General features: G+C 42.1%; 1 protein-coding gene across 1 annotated transcript in view; it reads left to right on the top strand.

The window, feature by feature from the left end:
• LOC306760681 (sortilin-related receptor-like) overlaps positions 1–19,738 on the top strand; it is a gene marked incomplete at both ends in the record, with an annotated part of 49,932 nt that overhangs the window by 25,615 nt on the left and 4,579 nt on the right. The window contains 2 exons of the mRNA XM_079246646.1: positions 2,960–3,121; positions 6,712–6,779. Coding sequence (XP_079102772.1) covers positions 2,960–3,121; positions 6,712–6,779 — 230 coding nt within the window. The remainder of the gene's footprint in view (positions 1–2,959; positions 3,122–6,711; positions 6,780–19,738) is intronic.

Below are 19,738 nucleotides of genomic sequence, written 5' to 3'. Positions count from 1 at the left end.
TGGGGACGTGGAACGTCACCTCTCTGGTGGGGAAGGAGCCTGAGCTTGTGTGCGAGGTTGAGCGGTTCCGGCTACATATAGTTGGACTCACCTCGACGCATGGCTTGGGCTCTGGAACCAGTACCCTCGAAAGGGGCTGGACTTTCTTCCACTCTGGACTTTCTCATGGTGAGAGGCGCCGAGCAGGTGTGGGCATTCTCATCGGTCCCCACCTTGGTGCCTGCACGTGGGGGTTTACCCCGGTGGATGAAAGGGTAGTTTCTCTCCGCCTTCGGGTGGGGGGACGGGTCCTGACTGTTGTCTGTGCTTATGCGCCGAACAGCAGTTCAGAGTACCCACCCTTTCTGGAGTCCTTGGAGGGAGTGCTGGAGGGTGCTCCTTCTAGGGACTCCATTGTTCTGCTGGGGGACTTCAATGCTCACGTGGGCAATGACAGTGAGACCTGGAGGGGAGTGATTGGGAGGCATGGTCCCCCCCCTCTGAACCCAAATGGTGTTTTGTTATTGGACTTCTGTGCTCGTCATGGATTGTCCATAACAAACACCATGTTCCAGCATAAGAGTGTCCATATGTACACCTGGCATCAGGATTCCCTGGGCCGCAGTTCGATGATCGATTTTGTAGTCGTATCGTCGGACCTTCGGCCACATGCCTTGGACACTCGGGTGAAGAGGGGGCAGAGCTGTCAACTGATCACCACCTGGTGGTGAGTTGGCTCAGATGGTGGAGGAGGAAGCCGGTCAGATCTGGCAGGCCCAAATGTGTTGTGAGGGTCTGCTGGGAACGTCTGGCTGAGTCCCCTGTCAGAGCGAGCTTCAACTCCCACCTTCAGCAGAGCTTCGAACATGTCCCGGGTGAGGCGGGGGACATTGAGTCCGAATGGGCTGTGTTCCATGCTTCTATTGCTGAGGCGGCCAGCCGGAGCTGTGGCTGTAAGGTCGTTGGTGCCTGTCGTGGCGGTAATCCCAGAACTCGTTGGTGGACACCAGCAGTGAGGGATGCTGTCAAGCTGAAGAAGGAGTCCTATCGGGCCTTCTTGGCCTGTGGGACTCTGGAGGCAGCTGATGGGTACCGACGGGCTAAGCGACATGTGGCTTCGGCTTTTGCCGAAGCAACAACTCGGGCATGGGAGGAGTTCGACGAGGCCATGGAGAAAGACTTCCGGACGGCTTTGAGGAGATTCTGGTCCACCATCCGGCGACTCAGGAGGGAGAAGCAGTGCTCCGTCAACACTGTGTACAGTGGAGGTGGGGAGCTGCTGACCTCAACTCGGGACGTAGTGGGTCGGTGGAAGGAATACTTCGACCTCCTCAATCGTACCAACACGTCTTCCGATGAGGAGGCAGAGCTGGTGGACTCAGGGGTGGAGAGGAGGGTCTGCCGGATTGTCGAATCCCGGATTGAGGAGGAGCAGTGTGGTTTTCATCCTGGTCGCAGAACAGTGGACCAGCTCTATACCCTCTTTGGGGTCCTGGAGGGGGCATGGGAGTTTGCCCAACCAGTCTACATGTGCTTTGTGGACCTGGAGAAGGCATTTGACCGTGTCCCCCGTGGGCTCCTGTGGGGGGTACTCTGGGAGTATGGGGTACCGGACCCCCTTGTACGAGCTGTCCGGTCCCTGTATTACAGGTGTCAGAGCTTGGTTCGCATTGCCGGTAGTAAGTCGGATTTGTTTCCGTTGAGGGTTGGACTCCGTCAAGGCTGCCCTTTATCACCGATTCTGTTCATAACTTATATGGACAGAATTTCTAGGCGCAGCCGAGGGGTTGAGGGGATCCGACTTGGTGGCCTCAGGATTGGGTCTCTGCTTTTTGCAGATGACGTGGTCCTGTTGGCTTCATCTGGTCGTGATTTCCAGCTCTCGCTTGAGCGATTCGCGGCCGAGTGTGAAGCGGCTGGGATGAGAATCAGCACCTCCAAATCTGAGACCATGGTCCTCAGCCGGAATAGGGTGGATTGCCCTTTCCGGGTTGGGAGTGAGGTCCTGCCTCAAGTGGAGGAGTTTAAATATCTCGGGGTCTTGTTCACGAGTGAGGGAAGGATGGAGCGCGAGATCGACAGACGGATCGGTGCGGCGTCTGCAGTAATGCGGACTCTGCGCCGGTCTGTCGTGGTGAAGAAGGAGCTGAGACAGAAGGCGAAGCTCTCGATTTACCATTCGATCTACGTTCCTACCCTCACCTATGGTCATGAGCTGTGGGTCGTGACCGAAAGAACGAGATCTCGTATACAGACGGCTGAAATGGGTTTCCTCCGCAGGGTGGCCGGCCTCTCCCTTAGAGATAGGGTGAGGAGCTCGGTCTTCAGGGAGGAGAACAGAGTAGAGCCGCTGCTCCTCTGCATCGAGAGGAACCAGTTGAGGTGGCTCGGGCATCTGGTCAGGATGCCTCCTGGACGCCTCCCTGGTGAGGTGTTCCAGGCACAACCCTTTGGGGGGAGACCCCGGGGAAGACCCAGGACACAATGGAGGGATTATATCTCTTGTCTGACCTGGGAACGCCTCGGGATCCCCCCCCGCAGAGTTGGCAAATGTGGCTGGGGAGAGGGAAGTCTGGGCTTCCCTGCTTCGGCTGCTGCCCCCGTGACCCGACCCCGGATAAGCAACTGAAGATGAAGAATGAAGATGAAGATGAAGACTCAAGCAGACAGCTGCTTTGTTGTAGAATTTTAGACCAGGACTTGCAGGTTTCTGATGGGAAACAGATTCTGCTCAACAGAAGGAAGAAATGTTGTGATGAAACTGTAGAAGGGTCAGTTCGAGGGATTTGTGGTCAGTTCTGGCGGACATGACAAGATTTAGTTTTGTTTTTAACTTCTCTCTCTAATTTTTGTTTTTAAAGCCTTTGCTTTCTTAAAGCACGTGGAGTTTTCTTGTAAATGAAATGTGATGTAAAAAAAACCCTGCCTTGCCTTGAGATAAAAAACATTAAAATTCTCACTTTTTCCTCTTCCTGCTCAGTACCTGTTTGTAGACTCCACCAGCAACTACCTGTGGAACACCTTAGACTTCTGTAGGAGCGTCCACGGATTCTCCCTCCCCTTCAAACCCACCGACCTGCTGCTTCACTCCAAACGAGCCAACCTGGTGCTCGGCTACGACGGCTCACACCCAAACAAACAGGTACAGACTTGTATCTAATGCAGCTCATCCAACACCTTTCAAACACATTGAGACTCGGTGGAAAATGTAAATAAAAGCTGAAAACAAGGATTTACAAATCTCATATTTTCCATATTTTCTTCCCAGTAGAAGAAAAACACGGTAAAACTAAGACATTTTATTATCCGAAAAATGGAAAATATGATTATGAATCTGATGCAGCAACACATCTGGAAACAACTGGAAGAGCACTTGACAACTAATCCGGTTATTTTATCAACAGTAACGTGACTGGTTTAACTGGCAACAAGTCAGCAACATGACTGGTTTAACTGGGAACAGGTCAGTAAAGTGACTGGTTTAACTGGCAACAGGTCAGCAACATGACTGGTTTAACTGGGAACAGGTCAGTAAAGTGACTGGTTTAACTGGCAACAGGTCAGTAAAGTGACTGGTTTAACTGGCAACAGGTCAGTAAAGTGACTGGTTTAACTGGCAACAGGTCAGTAAAGTGACTGGTTTAACTGGCAACAGGTCAGTAACGTGACTGGTTTAACTGGCAGAACGTCAGTAACGTGACTGGTTTAACTGGCAACAGGTCAGTAACGTGACTGGTTTAACTGGCAACAGGTCAGTAACGTGACTGGTTTAACTGGCAAAAGGTCAGTAACGTGACTGGTTTACCTGGCAACAGGTCAGTAACGTGACTGGTTTAACTGGCAACATGTCAGTTACGTGACTGGTTTAACTGACAACAGGTCAGTAAAGTGGCTGGTTTAACTGGCAACATGTCAGTAAAGTGGCTGGTTTAACTGGCAACAGGTCAGTAACGTGACTGGTTTAACTGGCAAAAGGTCAGTAACGTGACTGGTTTAACTGGCAACAGGTCAGCAACATGACTGGTTTAACTGACAACAGGTCAGTAAAGTGGCTGGTTTAACTGGCAACATGTCAGTAAAGTGGCTGGTTTAACTGGCAACATGTCAGTTACGTGACTGGTTTAACTGACAACAGGTCAGTAAAGTGACTGGTTTAACTGGCAACATGTCAGTTACGTGACTGGTTTAACTGGCAACAGGTCAGTAAAGTGACTGGTTTAACTGGCAACAGGTCAGTAAAGTGACTGGTTTAACTGACAACAGGTCAGTAAAGTGACTGGTTTAACTGGCAACAGGTCAGTAACGTGACTGGTTTACCTGGCAACAGGTCAGTAACGTGACTGGTTTACCTGGCAACAGGTCAGCAACATGACTGGTTTAACTGGCAACATGTCAGTTACGTGACTGGTTTAACTGGCAACAGGTCAGTAAAGTGACTGGTTTAACTGGCAACAGGTCAGTAACGTGACTGGTTTAACTGGCAACAGGTCAGCAACATGACTGGTTTAACTGGCAACATGTCAGTTACGTGACTGGTTTAACTGACAACAGGTCAGCAACATGACTGGTTTAACTGGCAACATGTCAGTTACGTGACTGGTTTAACTGGCAACAGGTCAGTAAAGTGACTGGTTTAACTGGCAACAGGTCAGTAATGTGACTGGTTTAACTGGCAACAGGTCAGCAACATGACTGGTTTAACTGGCAACATGTCAGTTACGTGACTGGTTTAACTGGCAACATGTCAGTTACGTGACTGGTTTAACTGACAACAGGTCAGCAACATGACTGGTTTAACTGGCAACATGTCAGTTACGTGACTGGTTTAACTGGCAACAGGTCAGTAAAGTGACTGGTTTAACTGGCAACAGGTCAGTAACGTGACTGGTTTAACTGGCAAAAGGTCAGTAATGTGACTGGTTTACCTGGCAACATGTCAGTTACGTGACTGGTTTAACTGGCAACAGGTCAGCAACATGACTGGTTTAACTGGCAACATGTCAGTTACGTGACTGGTTTAACTGGCAACAGGTCAGTTATGTGACTGGTTTAACTGGCAACATGTCAGTTATGTGACTGGTTTTACAGCTGTGTTTAAAAATGTGTAAAACAATTTCAGAAGATGTGATAAAATAACTTCACAATAAATAAAACTAAATAAATAAAATAAACTGCACAAACTTTGTAATCAGATTTTGATCATTTTCAGGTTAGAAATCAGACTAAAACCCAGACGACCCAGCTTTCCTCCAGCACCTAAACACAGCATGTGTTTGTGGAGTAATGAGGAGACTGAGGAGGCTGTGAAAGGAGTCTGATCTGTGTGCAAGTGTAACCTGATCCATCCACATCACACCATGTGTGTGTGTTTACACTCATTTTACAGTTTGTTTCCACAAGAAGCTTCTCAAACACCAAAATGGTCACCGCTTGAGGTTAAAGGTCAAACTATGAACGTAAGACACATGCTAGGATCCAAAGAAGTCTGCATGCTGTTTCCTGTTCCACCATGTTGCTGTGATGATGCAGGATGTGGTCCACTGTGGTCCTGCTGGACCAGTTCTCCTGTTCCACCATCAGGATGTGGTCCAGCATGGTGGAACCTGCAAGGTCTTCCCTGAAAGAGACGTTGTCTGGATGGGAGCAGATGTTTCAGCATTGATGGAGCTTCCCAGATGTGGAAGCTGCCCACGCCATCGGCACTAATGCAACCCCATCCCATCAGAGATGCAGGCTGATAACAAGCTGGATGCTCCCTCTCCTCTTTAGTCTGCAGGACACGCCGTCCATGCTGTCCACAAACTATTCCACATCTTCATCCAGGTTTCCACTCAGAACATTTTAAATGAGCTTTGGTCCAGAGAAGACGGCGTGTTTCTGGATCCTCTTCACATATGATGCAGCTTTAACCTGCATGTGTGGATTTCAGCCTGAACTGGGTTCACACTGGTTTCTGGAAGCTTCCTGAGTCCATGCACTGGTTTCCAGTAGAGAAAAAATCTCTACCTTAAATGCAGAATATCACCAGCATGCAGGCCTTGTCCCTGGAATACAGAGATTCCTCTGTGAAATTGTTCCACAGATTTTTGATCCAGTTTGTCTCAGACTGGTGAAGCTCTGTCCATCTTTCCATCTGAGACTCTGCCTCTCTGAAATGCTCCTTTTATACTAGTCATGTTACCGACCTGCTGATAATTAATCTGATAGGTTGTCAGATGTTCCTCCAGATGTTACTTTTCCAGCCTTTTGTTGTTCCTGTTCCAGATGTTTCCAGATGTGTTTCTGCATCAGATTCATGTTTTCCATCAGATGATAAAACGTCTCAGTTTCATCGTCTGACATGATGTTTATCTTCTACTGAGAAGGAAATACGACCTGATGGGATTCTGGTTTTATCTGCATTTTACACAGTGACCTAAGTTGTACATACAGATACTGTACTTGCTGTAAACTCACCAGAATGCTTTAATTCCTGTTTCTTGTTTCTGTATTTGTGCAGCTTTTTGTCATGTCTCTGGTTTATGTTCAGTATTTCATATCAAACCACACGAGTTCATGCAGACTAACGTCATTCCCGTGGTCTCCTTGTCATATGTGTTAGAGCCAAAACGTAGGAATGAGCTTGACCTACATTTTAACAGTGCACCATCCCCCTCCTCTTCTTCCTCCTCTTCTCCTCCTCTCCCCGTCCTCCTGTCCCCCTCCACCCCCTCTCCCGTCCCGCCTCTGTAGCTGTGGAAATCAGACGACTTTGGGGAGACGTGGGTGTTGATCCAAGAGCATGTGAAGACCTACTTTTGGTAAGAGAGCGGCTGTCTGGGCTCACGACGAGCAGACCTTACACTGTAAGAGAGACACTCTGCTGCTTTCACAGCAACGAGTAAATACAAGCTTCCAGAAAATACCGGTTACATCTGCTTTCACATACCAGCAAAGAGAACACCTCTTTATTGGATTACAACTGCACATTATCTGCATGAGGATCAGAAGTAATGACTGTCTCGTTATAAATAATTAAAAAAGGGACGAGAATTTCTAATTATTTGCTTAATAGATAGCCAACTGTACTGATTAATTATCAATGAATTATTAAAAATGAATGAAACACAATGGATTAAAGAAATTAGAAGTGAAATTAAATGTGTAACATCTTTAATATTACCCATTTTCCTCCCACATTTCTCTGTTAAAAGAGTCTAATGATGCTGTAGCCTCTGCTCTTTCTTTGTTGTTGGTCGATATTCTTGATAACTGTTTGGTTGTTTGCTTTTACGACAGAAAAACATGGATCAGATCATGCCAGGACAGGAGACTCTCTTTAAAAATGTTTTTGTGATGAAATTAGTGTGTATTGTAACTGCATATAAAGCTTCCCAGCATTTAAACAGCCTGCCGAGAAATATGTCAGCCTTTACCTCTGCTACAAAAGCCAGGAATTTCTTATGGTAGTATGAAATGATTTCTGATAGTCACATCTCTTCAGCCACTGCCTCTGTTGACATGGTAGTTCTATATTAGAAGAACCATGTAAGTTAGATGTGTAACACAACATCAGTCTACATTGATTCAGTGATCAATGAGACAACTGGAACAATCCAAATTGAACTGTTTCTTTGTATGGATTGCGATGCAGGTGATCCATGTAAACGTAGCTATTGTCAATGGAAATGTGGTGCTCATGGAAATATAGCTTGTTTTCATAGACATTTAGCAAGTGTCCATGGAAACGTAGTTGGTGTCAATGGAAATATAGCTAGTTTTCGTGGAAATATAGCTAGTTTACATAGAAATGTAGCTTGTGTCCATGTAAATAGAGTTAATTTCCATGGAAACACAGCCAGAGTTGGTGTAAATGTAGCTAGTGTTGAAGGAAACAAAGCTTTTGTCCATGGATATGTTACTAGTTTTGATAGATATGTAGCTAATGTCAATGGAAATGTAGTCCGTGTCAATGGAAATATAGCTAGTTTCCATGGATATGTAGCTAGTGTCAATGGAAATGTAGTCCGTGTCAATGGAAATATAGCTAGTTTCCATGGATATGTAGCTGGTGTCAATGGAAATGTAGTCCGTGTCAATGGAAATATAGCTAGTTTACATGTATATGTAGCTAGTGTCAATGGAAATGCAGTTTGTTTCCATGGAAACACAGTTTGTGTCCATGGAAATTTGGCTAGTTTTGATGGAAGCGTAGCTAGTGTCCATGGAATGTAGATTTGGACAGTGTCAGGCTGAAATAACAAGGTTTTTTTTTGATAATTTTTAGTTTGTTGTGATTCGATATAAATAGTAGAACTGATCATATCAGTGAAAATGTTGAATCATTATTCACGGATTTGCATTAATATCATGACCAAACTTGTGATTCACACAGCAAACATGAGCTGACTTGTCTGGATAGAGAACAGCTCGCAGGAAGGAAACAACCAGTAAAACCAGTATTTGATGCTTTAAACATCAATGTGTTTAAATGAAAGGAGGATTGCTAATAATTTCTGGGCTAAAGACATGAGGGATTCAGTCCAGGTGCAGAGTCAACAAGAAGGGTTTTGTTTCCCACTTCCTGTAGAGTCAGATGTATTTTATCCCTCCATGTTTAAAGGCTTTTATTAATATTATTATTATCACAGTTATTAGAGTTTCTAAACAGATGTAGATGGTAGTTGTGTTTGCTTTGACTTTCCTGGTCTCGGTCATGATTAAAGAGTAAAAGAATTATTAAAATGACACATATTTCATTTACTGAGATAATATAAGACTATGTGGATTAGAAGAAATGTGTATGGTCTGACACTGGATTAAAGCCCTGTAATCCCCCAACAGCAGCACACTGGAGGTAAAACTGGAACAAGCTAGCTGTGTTCGGGAGCGCAGATCAGAGCTGATCTAGATTAGCTTGGATCATCTTGAGAAGTCATTCCCTTCTCTGTTTGTATCATGTGGAAGTAAATATCTCTCCTTAATAGCAAGCTGTTGTTTCGCTGTGCAGACACACAGCTATGTCCTCGTTGTCTATATATGCTCATCATTTAAGGGTAGGTGAGAGGTGACGGAGGCAGCGCAGCACTTTGTCTTTGAAGCTTCGTTGGTTTTTCAGGGCCATATGCTGCTTCTATTCTCCGTTTATTGGTCGGATCCCTCTGCTAGCAGATTGATACCACATCCTGCCACACAGACAGAAAATGCCATCGCAGGACTTCTTTGCTGTGTTTGGAGCAATGCCTCTACAATAACAGGAGATTTTCTGATTAGTTTCCATTATTTGTGTTTTAAAATGCACCATAGACTGAGTTAATCTTCATTTTAGTAACATTTAACATGCAGGGTATTCAGTGGTTAATAGACAGCAGCAATGGTTCAGGCCACCCTGAGGTCTCCAATGTTGCATATAATACACCACAGAAATGGGCGTTTGGTTCTTGTCACTTTCCAAAATAAGAAAAATGCTGATTAGCTTTAATACATTCCTAAATGTTTTCATTGCACCTTTTTCTTGTTTTTATTAAATTAGTAATAAGAAATTTTTTTTTTTTGGAGATAAAATCACTTAAGTTTGAAGGAGATTACCAGAATTAACTTAATAAATCTGACTTCTGATGTATATTGCCTGTAGCGTGTTTACATGACCCTCAACATTGGATAACTGGGATAAATAATCTGCTCTAATGCATCTAATGCGCCCCACTGTCTCAGCTATCACATATATGCTAATGTGATAGCCATGGTCTTAAGGCCTGTACACACCTTGCAAACAATGCAGGTGTCGCTTCGCTGCCATTCCATTCAAACTTTGTATCATCATGGCCGAGCGTCTTTATTTCTTCTTCTCTGCTTCTTAAGGCGAGCAGCTAGCTGCTAAAGCGGGTCCTCCAACTGTCCCACAGATGTCCTAAAGTCCGTCCCGACGTGATCGTGGTCCAGCTTCAGGTCCTGGACTGAAAAATGAAACTCCCCAAGTTCTCCTCTCTTTTCTAGAACATGATGAGCTTGGTGCCTGCAGCATCAGCACGCTGCTGTTGTGCCTTCATGTGGAATTCATCTTGCGAGTTTGTTTTAATATTTTCATAATTTATTCACAATTTTCTGTCACATTTGGTGTGAATAGACAGAAACGTTGATAATTCACCTCAGAATTATTCGGAATTTCGTGTTTATTTGCATCGGTCCCGGTGTGTAAAGGCCTTTAGCATTAGCTGCTAATGTCAGAGCACCACAGTATACAGCTTGTTACGTCGTCCGCAAGAAGCCACACCTTTGGTTTGGCTCTCGAGGCCCACAAGAGCAAGAAAAAAATTATTTTTCCATCTTATCCATTTAATTCTGCGAGAAGCTTTATTTGCAGCCAGGAGGTATCACTGCAGGCGGCGATGTCTGCTGTTATGTGCAATAAACCCAGTTATTTTATTTTTATTTGTGTGTTTTCATGCCAGACGTAAAAATAAGTCTTATTATCACCACCTTGATTTGCTGTTTTTCAAAACAATCCGTTTTACGTGCATCAGCAAAAACGCCCAAATTTATGCTTTGCCATGTTAAACACGCCCACTTCAAATGTCCGACCAGTCATTCAATACTTCGCTGAGCTGCACAAGGAAAAAAGTTCTGCCAGAACTGATGTGTCGAGAACTGTCTTCAAACACGCCAGCGAGAACAAAATGACATAATTTTCTTCTCAGGCCCTCGAGAACAAGAGAAAAATTCTCGCTTCCCGTGGACAATGTAACAGGCTTTAGCATTAACTGCTAACGGCGCTAGCGACCTGTGAAAGCTTGATATAGTTTACACTTCCAGCCAGCAGGACTCTGGGGGAGACTAAATAGGATCATCAGATTATTCAATTAATCATATAAACACCATAATCAGATTATCTTCTATCAGATAATGACTTATCTGATTATAAGAAAAAAAAGATTAGCACATCTAGATTCATAAACAATTCTCTTCATGCATGTAGACATGTATATGTTAGTTTAGTTTTTTTTGCCTCTGAGCATGTGCAAACACCTGTTACTTATGTCTTTACAAGATAAAATATGTTCACCATCTTTATTATACAGTCACAACATGAGTGCAACAGATTAATAAACATGAGGTTGTGCAGCAATGGGAAGTAAAACATTTACATATAGCCTGCTTTTTTGCTTATTAGCTCACACATTAGTAGCTAATGCTAAAACCGTTAGCGCCGCCATGTTTAACAAAGACGTACTCCAAAACAAATCCAGTAATTGACTCGAAAATGTAGATGGTTTCTCTAACATTGCATTTCCAAGGTACATATAGATGTGTCAGACCTCCCATTTATCACATTTTAATGGTTAATAGTCTGATTTGTTCCAGTTGGAATTGGGAAAAATCCAGATTTTCAGTCAGAGCTTCTCCCTGTTTGCAACATAAGTCGTTTGCATGTATTGGAAGGTAAAAATGCCACATTTTGTGGCAGAAGTCTGGAAAATTCTGATCAATTGCTGTTGACAGAAATACATCACAACAGGAAGCAAAGTTCCCCTGGTGGGAAGTAGAAAGGAAGAGGTGGAGGAGAAAGGCTTTTATTAACCCCTAAAAATCCTTATTTTTTCATCTTAGAACAGATTTCCACAGATTAGAAGATTTCTTTCCAACTGGCATTCATGAAAATCTGGTAAAGCTTGTTAACACTACAACACTACACACTAAACCAGCCAAGAGAAACTAGAAATCATCAGAGGACAAAGGCACCACAAACAAGACGGAGCCTAAACTCTTCCTCCCCAGTGACTCCATCCAATTCTGGTCTAATCCTGTTTGTTCTGGTCGTGGAAGAGGCCACTACGGTTGTATTGCCATCAGTCTGAAAGGGCTGACAGCCAAAAACACTCCCGCCTGTCGGCTACTGGGGGATGTTTTGGAAACCAGACCAAACTGATCCAGACTCATAATCATGTGATCTCGGTGCTAGGAGACGGACCAAGAGACAAAACCCTCTCAGTTTACAATGAGAAGTACAATCTCCTTTTTCATATGGATTACAGAAAACGATCCAAATCCTGAATCGAAAGTTATGTCAATGGGATTAAGATTATCAAGAGGTACTAAAAAACATTAGTTTGGGGCCCAAATGTAAAGCAAAACGTACAAAAAATAAAAGTAAACTTAAATTCCTCAGCTGAAGGAAAATACAAGACAGTTTTCTGCATATTAAAGCAGATCAAATGGCTTGTTGACCAAAACACCCATGAATTTTTATTCAAAATTGTAATTTCTTTTATACTGGCAGGCTGTAAGATCTGACCTCCTGGATTTAGTGCATCCAAACAGAATGAATGCTACTATTTGCAAACCTTTTGGATGCTCTGGGAAAGATTAAATAGTTTTGATAAAGTCATTTAAAACTATTTATTTGAACTGTTTTGGTATAATGTCAGTTTATAATTTTTGTAAATCAGTGTGCTACAGGTGAAAAAATATCTTAGAATGTTTAATGGCTTATAATTACTTAACGTATATCTGTTACCTACTTGTTTTGGGTCATGGTGGCCTGATGAGCCTCATTATTGATCATAGAAATGTAGCTTGTGCGCTACAGTGTTGAAATGTAATCATTATCTGCATCCTTTCTAAGCTTTAATCTTTTTAAGTTAAAACTTTAGCCTTCATAAGATAATATTTTAGCATTTGTAAGCTAATTCTTTAGCTTTCGGAAGCTGAAAATGTCATCTTTGTATGATAAGGCACTGAAAATTAGCCTCGACTAAAATGCTGCAGTATGTGCTATCATTCATGGAGCATACTTGTCCCGATCAAATAAAAATAAAAAAAATAAATAATGCTATAGTCTCTAAGCTAAAGCGTTAGCCTTTCAAATCAAATCAAATCAAACTTTATTTGTATAGCACTTTTCGTGCTTAAAAACAATACAAAGTGCTTTACATTATAAAACAATTTACATCAAAATAGATAAAACACTAACACACATACACATCCCCTTTCACCCACCCACAACCACCCTCACCCATGCCCTATTTGCCCTGTAACAGTTAAAAGAAGATGAATGAATGGCCAGGTGCATTTGCACCAGATAAGGAAACGGTATTCTCAGGGAGCCTCTACACAAAGGGCTACCCCCAACCAAGACCACCCAGGCCATCACCATGGGGGCCACCCGGGTCCGGGCAGACAGGACCCACGCCACAACCGTAAAGCTGCAGCGCTGGATCCCGACCCACCAGACAGGGACAGCCCCCACAGCAGCACCCATGCAGTCAGAGCAGGGGCAGCCCTCGGCGAAGAGGACCCCGATGAGGAGAGAGCTGGAGTGATAACTAAACAAAAATAAAATCCATTAAAATAAAATAATAAAATCTATACTATGTAAATCAATATATAAAATATATAAATAAATAAATAAAATTAACTAAAAAGAAAGATAAATATGGGTTAATATAAGAATGTTAAAACTTAGTTATAAGCTAAACTAAAAAGGTAGGTCTTGAGCTTTTTTTTAAAAACATCAACAGTCTGCAGGCCTGAGGCCCTCAGGCAGGCTGTTCCATAGGCGAGGCCCGTAATACTGAAATGTGGTATCGCCATATGTTTTGGTACGAACTTTAGGAAGAACTAAAAGGCCGGTACCTGAGGACCTCAGGGTCCGCGAGGGTTCATACCTTAAAAACAGATCAGATAAATAAGAAGGCCCAAGACCATTAAGACATTTATAAACCACTAAAAGAACCTTAAAATCAATCCTGAATTGCACGGGGAGCCAATGCAGCGACTTTAAAACTGGTGTAACGTGTTCCCGCCCCCTGGTCCTTGTCAGAACTCGTGCCGCCGAGTTCTGCAGTAGTTGTAAACTAGAAATACTCTTTTTGGGAAGACCAGAGAGCAGGGCATTACAGTAGTCTAGTCTACTAGAAATAAAAGCATGCATTAGTACCTCCGTGCTGGCAAGAGAGAGAAATGGGCGGACTCTGGCGATGTTTTTGAGATGATAAAATCCTGTCTTTGTAACATTTCTGATATGTTGAATAAAATTCAGCTCAGAGTCAAAAATAACACCCAGATTTTGTACACACTGGGAGGATTTAAAACTCTGCAGTTTGCATGAAATGATCTCTCTCTTGTCTTCAGGACCGATGATTAAAACTTCAGTCTTGTCCTGGTTGAGCTGTAAGAAGTTCTCTGCCATCCATGACTTTATATCTAAAATACAGTTTAAAAGGGTGTTGACTGGCTCCAGGTCATCAGGAGACACGGCGATGTAAAGCTGTGTATCATCAGCATAGCTGTGGAAATCAATGCCGTGTCTCCTGATGATGTCCCCAAGTGGCAACATATACAGGTTAAAAAGTAATGGGCCTAAAATTGATCCTTGGGGAACCCCACATTTTATTTTATGGGTCTTTGAGGAGCATGTATCCATACTTATAGAAAACTGTCGATCTGTGAGATAGGAGTAAAACCATTTTAAAACAGTACCTGAGAGGCCCACCAGACATCTGAGTCTGTTTAATAAAATCTGGTGGTCTACTGTATCGAAAGCGGCACTGAGATCCAGCAGCACCAGGACAGAAAGTTTTTGTGCATCCAAATTGCCTCTTAGATCGTTCACAATCTTTAAAAGGGCCGTCTCAGTACTGTGGTTTGTCCTAAAACCAGACTGACATTTTTCTAAGATATTATTCCTGTTTAAAAACTCATTTAGCTGAATAAAAACAACTTTTTCTATCATTTTACTAAGAAACGGCAAGTTGGATACAGGTCTGTAGTTATCAAGAATGTTGGGATCCAGATTACTCTTCTTCAGAAGGGGCTTCACCACCGCTGTTTTAAAGGCAGTGGGGAAGACACCCGTCTGAAGAGAGGAATTTATGATAAGTAAAAACTCAGACTCAAAGAAGCCATAAAATTTCTTGAACAGTGATGTGGGAATGGGGTCTAAAAGGCAGGTTGTTGGGTTCAGCTGGGAGAAAACTCGACCAAGCATCTTTGTATCAACCAGGACAAAACTCTCCAGCTTCTCCTCGGGTAAAAACAATGCTTCAGATCTGTTAAAATCAACACTGCATTTAGATAAAAGACCGGATCTGATAGCATTGATCTTACCTCTGAAGTGGTCTGCAAAGTCCTCACATGCTGTTTGTGATGGTTGCATGGAGGACTTATTAAAACCAGTGTTTATTAAAATATTAATGGTTTTAAAAAGGAACTTTGGATTACTTTTGTTGACAGTTATGAGTTTTGAGAAGTGATCAGTTCTTGCCTGTTTTATTGTGTTATTATAGATTCTTAGGTGATCACGCAGGATTTCATAGTGCACTACAAGTTTAGTTTTTCTCCATCGTCTTTCTGCTCTCCTGCAGTTTTGTTTCAGCTTTTTTATTTCTTCAGTTCTCCACGGTGGCTTCAGTTTGGTTTTAACGGTTTTTAATACAAGTGGAGCTGCTGTATCAATTGCTGATTTTAATCTATTATTAAACTGATCAACAACTGAATCGCAGGAAGCAGGTAAGATCTCAGAAGGTGTTTGGTATAAAATTTCAATAAAATTCTCAGCCACTTCAGAAGTAATACATCGTTTCCTAACGGTTCTCACTGGGACCCCCTGCTGGTTAAAACTGGTGACGTTAAAAAACACACAGTAGTGGTCTGATATGGCTAAATCCACGATAGAAGACACACTAACTGACAAGCCATAACTAATAATTAAATCTAATGTATGTCCTCGGTTGTGAGTCGGCTGTTTAGTATGTTGTGTAAAGTTAAAACAATCTAATAGACTTAAAAACCCTTTTGTCATTGAATCAGAGGGATTGTCCATGTGTATGTTAAAATCACCAGATATGATGATAAGATTGTGGGCGGCATGTATTGCTGATAAAAGTTTAGAAAATTCACTGATAAAAGCAGCATCATGTTTGGGTGGTCTGTAAACAGTGATGCAGAGGATTGGGGGACTGTTAAAAACAAAAGCATGATGCTCAAAGGTGGTGTACTGATCTAAAAGTATTTGTCTATTATTTAGGAGACTATTTGTTATTGATGCAGTACCACCACCTTTCTTGTTGCTTCTAAAGGAGAATAAAAAATTAAAATTTGGTGGTGAGGCCTCAGTGAGAATAACTGGTGCATCTGTACCCAGCCATGTTTCAGTTAAAAATAAGCAATCAACCTTATTATCTAATATCAGGTCATTGATAATAAAAGACTTGTTAAAAAGGGAACGTACATTTAAAAGTGCCATGTTTACAGTGACCTTTGTTAGCTAATGCTTTAGCTTTTGGAAGCTGAAAATGTGACCTTTGTATGATAATGCTATCGTCTCTAAGCTAAAGTGTTAGCCTTTATAAGTTCATGCTTTAGCTTTCATAAGCTCATGCCATAGCATTTGGAAGCTTGACTTTTAACCTTTGTAAGATAATATTTCAACTTTTATAAGCTAATGCTGTAGCCCTTAGAAGCTTATGCGTTAGCCTTTGTTAGCTAACGCTTTAGCTTTTGGAAGCTGAAAATGTGACCTTCGTATGATAATGCTATCATTTCTATGCTAAAGCGTTAGCCTTTGTTAGCTAATACTTTAGTTTTTCCAAGCTGAAAATGTAACCTCTGTATGATAATGCTTTAGCTTTTGTAAGCTGAAAATGTGACCATTGTATGATAATGCTGTAGTCTCTAAGCTAAAGCGTTAGCCTTTGTAAGTTCATGCTTTAGCTTTCATAAGCTCATGCCATAGCATTTGGAAGCTTGACTTTTAACCTTTGTAAGATAATATTTCAATTTTTATAAGCTAATGCTGTAACCCTTAGAAGTTTAAGCTTTAGCCTTTGTAAGCTAAACAAATAGGCTTTGTGTTCTAATGCTTTAGTCTGTAAGCTAAGGCTGTCTTTGCATGCTAATGCTTAAGCTTTTATAAGCTAAAACTAACACACACAGTGCAGTCTGGAACATATTTTCATTGTTCTCTCAAACATAAGAGGATGATTGCTACACATAAAACAGAAATACAATTTTCTTGTCTTTTTTTTTTTTTTTTTTTGCACACTAGCTTGCACACTGCAGCCTAGGGTTCTCAGATTTAGGAACATAACCTGTTCCCTCATCAAATAAGAAATATTGTTTGGTGTTGAATTAAACTAACTTTTTTTTCTTTTTTTAAAAAAAATCTATGAGAAACATAAAATCCATTTTTGATATTATGTCCTATACAAAAATAGGAGTCATGGCAGTCCATTCTGAAATAGTTGAAATTTCCCCAGAAAAGTGTTTTATTTGTGCAGATCAGCTCAACGCAGCACCAAAGCACGGTTGGATAGTTGTTTAGGAAGTCTTAACAAGAAACAGTGATTAATTCAAAGGAAGGAGCACAGACGGCCTACTAATAGCACTCCAGGCACTCACAGTCCAGACAGTGTCCATCAGTTGAACGAGGACCTTTGAAAGAAGGCCACAGAGGCAGAGCCGAGCTGAAACACTGCTCCCTCTGTTTGCCTCTCAGCACACGATACGAAGCAGTGAACCTCTTCATTCATTGCAGCCGATTCCCTGCACCATGGTTTCTGAACAACACTTGCTGTGGCTGCATATAGCCGGGCCGCGCTGTTTTCTGAGGTCGACACAGGCGCATATATTTCCAGTTTGACAGCAGTGATGGTGTGTATGCGGGACTGACATTTATTGTTATGAAAACAGTCTGTTTTTATCTTTGACAGTGAAAAATTGATGGAGCAAAAGCAGACAGAAGTCAAAATCTTGCTAAATCTACCATGTCTGATGAGCAAAGTTCTCCAGAACAAGAGCATTTTTTACTGCTGTTGCACCACATGTTTTAAAAACACAACCGTGTTACAGCGCTGCTGTTCTCTGGTTTAGTAAGTCACACATGCTGCAAACGCATCAGTCCCAAAAACCCAGTCACAGCCTGAAACACCTCCAGCAAACTCTGAACTCATCATCTAGATCAGATTTTAAACCTTCCTGCTGTCAGGACATAAAATATCCGTAACAATGAAAAAGATTTAACACGGTATGATGTAGTGGTGTGACAGCTTGACCATCAACCTGCTGCTGGGAGCACAGGGTTACCAGGACAACGGTGTTGGTTTCATTTATCACATTATAAAAGGCACCAAACTGGGAGCTGCTGCTGACAGGCGCTGTGACTTTCTGAACCTAAGCAGCTATTAAAACCAGAAATTATTACACAATTATTATTATTATTATTATTATTATTATTATTATTATTATTATTATTATTATTAATAGTAGTAGTAGTAGTAGTAGTTTTTTTTTTTTTTTTCACATTCTCTCTGTCCTGTATGCTACATGATTGTATCTATTTTCAATAATTTTTAGAATGCCAATAGTATCATGTTAACATAAAAAAAACCCCCAAAAAACGAGACAGATATCATGGCTAATCTCCCATCCATGATGAAGGACAGTCCCCCTCCCCACAGCTCCCTCCTGAACCCTACCAGCCCTGCAGAGCTCCTTCAGACACAGGCTGCTGCAGCCGAAGCATGAAGGAGCTACAGTCGAATAATTCGCTTTGCAGTATTTTTTTTTTTTTTTGGATCAGTGTAAAGTCAATGGGAACATTGGGAACAACTGCTGTCGTTGATTCCTGCAGGAGTTAGGCTGAAAACCAGCACTGCTCCCAGTACACTACAAAATCCAGTATCCTTTAGTAATGTACATATTAGTTTTCTTATTTTTATAAATTATGTACATTAACAAGTTGGGGGAACTTGTGTGGCGTTCCTCCCGGCTTCCTCCCAGAGTTCAAATGTTCGAGTGCGAGTCTGATGCTTGTGTCTGTGTTGGTTCTGTACTGGACCAGAACTGGTTTCAGCCTCCTCGCTTTCATTTGAATAAGCTGTTTTCTCCCAAAAATCATTGTTGGTTTCCTCATAGTTTGTTTTCTCTAAATAACAAGATAAATTATCCTGTTATTATGAGAAACGGTGGAAAAAAAACATGCAAGCACGACCGCTGTCTGTGTTGTTGACACCAGATTAACCAGTAAAAAGTGGGAGGACTTGAAAAATCCTGGAGATTTGAGCATGAAAGTTGATGTTTACGTCATCAGACTCCGTTAAAATAATTATTTTTAGATGAAAGAGAGAATTTCACATGTCGTTTCTTGCACTCGGCAGCAGGTCTACAGAGAAGTTTAGATAAGAAGTTCATCCATCTCTGGTATAAACAGGCTTAACGGGACATTACTGGTTCCCAGTCTGAAGTCACAATAAACCCAACCAGCAATCACAGCTAGCTGCTGTGTTTAGGGTTGCGTTGGACATGTGCGCGATGGTGTGTCTGCGTGGGAGACTGTTGGACCGCTGCTAACATAGGAAGCCCGAAGAGAGTACTTGCTTTGCTTAAAAACAAAAAAAAATCTTGTTTTCTTCAAGAGAAATCAGCTAATTTAAAAAAAATCAAATAAATCAATATATCGCCTATTCGTCTGTTTAATTCAATAACCCCCGGATGCAACCTGGAGAATGGGACGGGGCTGGAAATGGGGCGGAGTTGGATGTCAAATGTGCGTGGTTGAATGTCAAATGGGCGTGGTTAGGGGTAGCAGTGGCCATTTAGGGGGAAGTAGAAACATGATTCAATCACAATGTTGAGGGGGCGGAATTGGACTTCCAGCCCGCCTCATTTTCCAGTCTGCAGCCAAAACCCAAAATCAAATGAGTGTTTTCTTGAACTAATTTCTAACTTTTTATAAATCATGAATGGTGACTTTGTGCCGATATGCCTTCAACATAGTACATTT

Source organism: Telmatherina bonti (assembly GCF_933228915.1).
Source record: "Telmatherina bonti genome assembly, chromosome: 9".
NCBI lineage: Eukaryota > Metazoa > Chordata > Actinopteri > Atheriniformes > Telmatherinidae > Telmatherina > Telmatherina bonti.
This window is presented reverse-complemented; position numbering and strand designations above follow the sequence as displayed.